Source organism: Saccostrea echinata, unplaced genomic scaffold (assembly GCF_033153115.1).
Source record: "Saccostrea echinata isolate AGI-Se365-2 ecotype Australia unplaced genomic scaffold, CSIRO_AGI_Sech_v1 ptg000030l, whole genome shotgun sequence".
Lineage (NCBI taxonomy): Eukaryota > Metazoa > Mollusca > Bivalvia > Ostreida > Ostreidae > Saccostrea > Saccostrea echinata.
The window spans coordinates 4,655,777-4,661,668 of NW_026889779.1; the positions used below are offsets into that span (position 1 = coordinate 4,655,777).

The window sequence follows — 5,892 nt, forward strand, 5'->3', positions numbered from 1 at the left end:
ACAAATGAGAAATTATACAATACAAATGAAAAATTATACAATATAAATGAAAAAATATGCAATGCAAATGAAATGGAAAAATGGAAAATTATACAATGCAAATGAAAAAAATATACAATACAAATGAAAAATTATAGAATACAAATAAAAAAATTATACAATACAAATGAAAAATTATACAATACAAATGGAAAATTATAGAATATGAATGGAAAACTGTACAATACAAATAAAAAAGATCGAATATTGCAACATTTGACATGCCATATTTTTTCGTATTTAGTGTAAGCATGCTTCTGTGTTTGATTCTTTTTTAACCCTGCATTTTGAGAAGGACTTTCAAAGTTTCAGCATACTTTTATGTAATTTTTTTATTCTGAATTTTTGTAATCGTGGTGATAAATGGTCTATAAAGTATGTCTTCTTTTGTGATTTCTTTCTATATTGTGATGAAAAATTTGATGAATAATTCCAGGGACCTATGATAATTCTTCTTTTTGTATGTATCCGGAAAATAGTTGTTTACAGTCAATGTTTTTATTTAGTTTGAAGCGTTCAGGCGACATTGATTTGTTTTGATGACTCGGTTGACAGCATGGCAGACTTTAGAAGTAACAGAAACGGTACAAAAACCATTTTTTTTTTACACATTGTGTCTTTTTTAAGAGTTTAAATTAAAAATCTGGCATAAAGTATTGTTGAAACAGTGTAAATAAAAGTTTGAAATATGTCGAAATGCAAGAAAATACGTTTTGATTTCAGTAGTTGTATGTAAACTCGATCGATTACGTTTTTTACAAATTGAAAATAGGCCTATCTAGCTGACTTAACATTATCAGCTATTTTTGAAATTTGCGGATGACAGAGTACTCTTAATTGCCCCAATGCTCCCCACCCCCTTTTTTGAGAAAAGAAGATATTTTAGGCTGATAAAGCTAAGTATCATGCTGTTTCAAATTTTTTCAATAAAACAATATAACCCCAATTTTCTTTTTGCTTTAATATCCAGTTTATTTGTAACATGTTCTAATATATTCCATGGTTTCTTGGGATACCTTGAAGTTTTTACTGGGTCTCATCTGGTTTAAAATAAAGAGGTTTGACTGCACTTACTATAGTGTTGTACCGATAATCAGAAAACATCGATTGTCGACGAAAAAATGCTACCGATTCCGATGATCGATTATAATTTTTCATAATCGATCATCGGAAACATACCTCTAATAAAATACATTCAGGAATTATCCATTTCTGGTTTAAAATTTATTTCTTCTTAATGAAAGAAAATGGCGTCTGCATCTGATACTAGCCAACTAGCACGAAGCAGAGGTGATTAAGAACCAAAAGGTGCATATATAGAAAGTGTAAAAGAAGCAAAAAAAACAAAGAAAACAATATATTTTATATATTCATGTTAAAGAAAAAATATGAAATAATTGTAATAGTCTGCTTTTTATATACAAAACTATGACATCCGATTATAATCGGTAAAATCGCATCGGAAGCATTAACCGATTCCAACCGATGATCGATTGTGAAAATTAACCGATGCCCCATCACTAACTTACTATACTATCAACAGGGATTTATCAACTATTATTAACTACAAGTAAAGGGTACCTTTCCCCTTTTTAAAACATGTCGAAATTCCCCTTTTTGACAAAAAATTTCCTGATTTAACATACGAGTAACATTTAAAATATATTTATTTGTGATAGTTCTAGAAGTGACCCCAAATTAGTTCTCAGAATGCAGATTTTTGTTATATTTTTCTGAAAATTTCCAGGGGGGGAATGTCCCCAGACTCCCATAGTATATTCAGACCTCCAGCACTAATGTCAGGCTTATTTACTTTTTCTGTTTCAGGAATGTCGAGAACAGAGGAGATGTTAGACAATGAAAATCAGCAGAGAGTGGATAATCTGGCCAGCAAAGTGTCACGGTTAAAGAATGCAAGTATAATATGTACATGTTTCTTAACACCTGTTGATGAGCTGTTGATTTTCCAAGAAAGTTGAAAATTAGATACTCGTTTGAACCATGTATTTGCAGTGTTTTCCCTTTATTTCACAGTAAAGGGTTAGAGATCAATTGTAACAAGGAGTTGAGGTTTATGAACAAAATCTTTGTGGACCTTACAACAATTATTTTTTAATCTTTTGATTTCTAAGCAGCATTTTATCAATTTTTAAAGTGGTTAATATGGCCAGTAGCCAGGTCTTAGGGGAAATACTGTATTTGTGATATATAAAAGAATAATTTTCTTTGTTAGTTGGCCTTGGATATTGAAGATGAAGCAACAGATTCAAACAGATACTTGGATAGTATGGTAATCATCTCCAAAAAATCTTGAGCTTTGTATAGTACTCTAAACACAGATCTGTTTATTAAATTCATCTTGACATATGATGAAAATATAGAGACTTTTGTATATTTTCAATGTTCATGAGCAATGCCTTGAATTGAGAAGTATAGTAATGTATACAGATCAAAAGTATATTTTTCATTTTGCAGGGTGGTGACTTTGAGAGTACACAGGGACTTTTAGGAGGAACTGTACACAGACTGTCTCACATGGTTCAGGCCAATCGAGGAAACAGAAAACTCATGTGCTATCTTGTAGTGGGCCTGGTGTTGCTCTTCTTTGTGACATATTATTTCATTTCAAAGGTGACAAAGTGAGATATTTCAGTGGATTCAGATCATCCATTTTGCCAGTGTTCTTGGTTTTAAAAACTATTTTTCATTCAGAGAAACAATTTTTTTCCCTGTAGAATAACATGATTTCAGCAATTGTTCGTTGTTGAATGAAAATGTATGTTGTACCTATTTTTTTAAAAAAGATAATAGTTATTAGCTCACCTGAGCCAAAGGCTCATGTGAGCTTTTATGATCAAAATTTGTCCGTTTTCTGTCATTGTTGTCGTTAATATTGTAACCTTGTTATAATTTCATCTTCTTTTCCAGAACCACTGAACCAATTTCAGCTAAACTTGGCACAGGGTATCCTTGGGTGAAGGGGATTCAAGTTTGTTCAAATAAACAGGAAGTAAAAATTAGGTTGGGTCATTTAAAACTCTTCTTTTCAAGAACTACTGGGCCAGAAAAGATTAAACTTCTGTGGAAATTTAATAAAACAGTTTAGATTCATTTTTTTTTAATCATGACACCCCCCCCCCCCCCCCCCCCCCCCCCCGGATTGGGGCCACGATGGGCAATCAAAGTTTTACATTATACTTCAGAAAAATCTTTCTTCTCAAGAACAGGAAAGTTCTGATTAGTCATATTTATATGGAAGCATTGTGGTAGTGTAGATTCAAGTTTGTTCAAATAATGACCCCCAGGGGCAGAGTGGGCTACAATGGGCATTCAAACTTTACATAGGAATACACAGGAAAAATCTTTAAATATCCTCTTTCCAGGAATGGCAGTCATGATTAGTCATATTTATATAGAAGCATCCTCAGGTAGTGTAGATTTAAGTGTTCAAATTATAATCCTTGGGGCAGGGAGGGACCATAATGGGCAATCAAAGTTTTACATAGGAGTACATAGGAAAAATCTCTTTTTCTCAAGAACAGGAAAGCCATGATTAGTTAAATTTATATGGAACCATCCTCAGGTTGTGTAGATTCAAGTTTTTTTAAATCAAGATCCCCAGGGGGTATGGTGGAGCTAAAATTGGCAATCAAAGTTTTACATAGGAATACTTAGGAAAAAGAATCTGAAGAAGAATTGATATTGGTACTCAGGTGAGCATTATGGCCCATGGGACTCTTGTGTTGATAACGTATACATTTGTGCATTGTGTGAGAGAGAGAGAGAGAGAGAGAGCACATATTTAAGTAATTCTTGATTGAACTTAATGCTGATGTTAAATTGAATACTTTTGTGAGTTATCCATATTTAAAACAATCATTTTATATAGGATACAAGATTACAAGTTTATTATTAAATGTTTATTGTAACATTGCAGTCATATATGTTATCAATATGGCATGTTATTTTTCATAATATATTGCTTGAATTTGTTTTTATATAATATTTTATTATATAAATCAATAAAAACTGATAGGAGGTAAATGTTAATGCATAAAAATTACCAGGGTATTTGTAATGGTCAAAGAAGGGAACTTTTATTTTATAAAACTGGATTTTATACAGATTCTTTCCTTTTCTATTCATAAGACTTGTAAAGACTAGATACTATATGTGTACTTATTTTAGTGGCACATTTCGGAGTAATCGTTTAGGAGCTAATTCCCACTCAAATATGATTTTGTATAATTTAATACACAAAAAATACTGGTAGCACTTATTCATAATTGAGCCAGGTAGTTCCTGACCTACATTTGTGCCAAGTTTTGATTAAAAGGTACACACACTATATAGAATATTGTACATTTATAGGTGATCATTTCTTCATACATTTAATTAATTGGCAAGGTGTATTTTCCAATTTCTTCACTTGTATGTTTGAATGAAGGAACTTCTCTTTGTCTCTTTACAAGTATAAATTTGTGTGCAAAGCATTTGAGATGAGATTTGCTTAATGAGGAAAGTAAATTTGAAGTTTTTCAAGCAGTTAATATATTTTGAAGGAGAATTTCTTGTTAGCTATTTATTTATTATATATGCATCTTCATTTCCTATATTTAGATTATATTGAAGAAAATTGTTGTTGATGTTTATATGTAAAAAAAAAATAATAATAATAATAAAATAAAAGTGAAAAATTGAAAGATCTTTGTTTTTGGTTCAAATACCTTTTTGAACATTATACAGTGTATATAAACACACACATGATTTGAGTACTCATGGACAGCAACCCCTTCCTCCTTCTTACTTCATCCCAGGTCAATTTTATTTTTTATTTTTTGAAAAATCATATTTATGGGGAGTGAGGGGTCCTGTCTACAAGTACATGAAATGTAGAAGGAAAAGCATCCACAACCACGATAGATTAAATTAAGAAATGTTTTTGTTTCATGATATTCGAGACATTTTTATGAAGTACTTGATAGTTACACATGTGGAGAAAAATACAAATGTGTAGAAACAAGTGTTTAGGTAATACAGTCAAACCTCGTTATCTCGAAGTTGATGGGACCTAGAAAAAACTTCGAGATATCTGAAGATTCAAGATATCGAGGTTTAAATACCTATAAAAGAATGAGTCGTTAAGACCTCCAAATTATTTCGACATACATGTATCCATGGTATTCGAAATAAAGTGTTCGAGATACATCCAAATTATTTTAAAAGTGTCGAAATTCCAGGGCTTTTGTCCAATAAATCTTGATGTTGTCAAAAGAAAGTAATATTCACACATAAATGTTGGCTCTAAACTACTCTGTACTTTTGTAACCAGCAAACTTTGGGCTTCTCAGTAGCTTTGATCACATACTCTCTTTGACTCTTTATATGAATTTACCCTTAATATGAATTTTTGTGCAAGCATTTAAGAGATGAGGTTTACTTAATGAGGGAAAGTAAATTTGAAGTTTTTCATGCAGTTAATTTATTTTTTAGAAGAATTTCTTGTTAACTATTCATTATGCATATTCATTTCCTTTGGTTATAAAATATTGAATAATTGTTGGTGAAAAAAGTGAGAAAAAAAATTGAACGATCTTTGTTAGTTCAATTACCTTTTTTAACATATATACATGTGTAAACACACATGGGACTTAAGTACTTGTGGACATCAACCCTCACATTTCACTCACCCCAGGTCTTTCTTTCTTTTTGCTCTTGATAAATCATATATTTCATTTGGGGAGTAAAGGGTCCTGTCCACAAGTATACTGAAATGTAAAAGCATTCTCAACCATGTTTTGTTTTTATGATATATATTTAAAACATTCTTATGGAGTAGGCCTATTTAAACAA

At 31.2% G+C, this 5,892-nt stretch overlaps 1 protein-coding gene across 2 annotated transcripts; it reads left to right on the forward strand.

The window, feature by feature from the left end:
* Nucleotides 1-575: 575 nt before the first annotated feature.
* On the forward strand, nucleotides 576-4,726 carry LOC133197131 (BET1-like protein). Of its 2 annotated transcripts, XR_009722417.1 has the most exons (5): nucleotides 576-623; nucleotides 1,867-1,952; nucleotides 2,273-2,329; nucleotides 2,515-3,484; nucleotides 3,639-4,726. XR_009722417.1 is itself a non-coding variant. In XM_061332987.1 (4 exons), the coding sequence occupies exons 1-4, from the start codon at nucleotides 596-598 to the stop codon at nucleotides 2,680-2,682; spliced, it is 339 nt and encodes a 112-aa protein (XP_061188971.1). In that variant the 5' UTR covers nucleotides 576-595; the 3' UTR covers nucleotides 2,683-4,726. The 2 variants fall into 2 exon arrangements, 1 of the variants encoding a protein (XP_061188971.1); XM_061332987.1 differs by having other exon boundaries at nucleotides 2,515-4,726.
* The last annotated feature ends 1,166 nt before the right edge of the window (nucleotides 4,727-5,892 follow it).

Coding starts and splice junctions, on each gene's coding strand:
- LOC133197131 (XM_061332987.1), top strand. CDS start 596: ATGGCAGACTTTAGAAGTAACAGAAACG. Junction 624..1,866: donor CTTTAGAAGTAACAGAAACG/GTACAAAAACCA, acceptor TTTCTGTTTCAG/GAATGTCGAGAACAGAGGAG. Junction 2,330..2,514: donor ACAGATACTTGGATAGTATG/GTAATCATCTCC, acceptor TTCATTTTGCAG/GGTGGTGACTTTGAGAGTAC.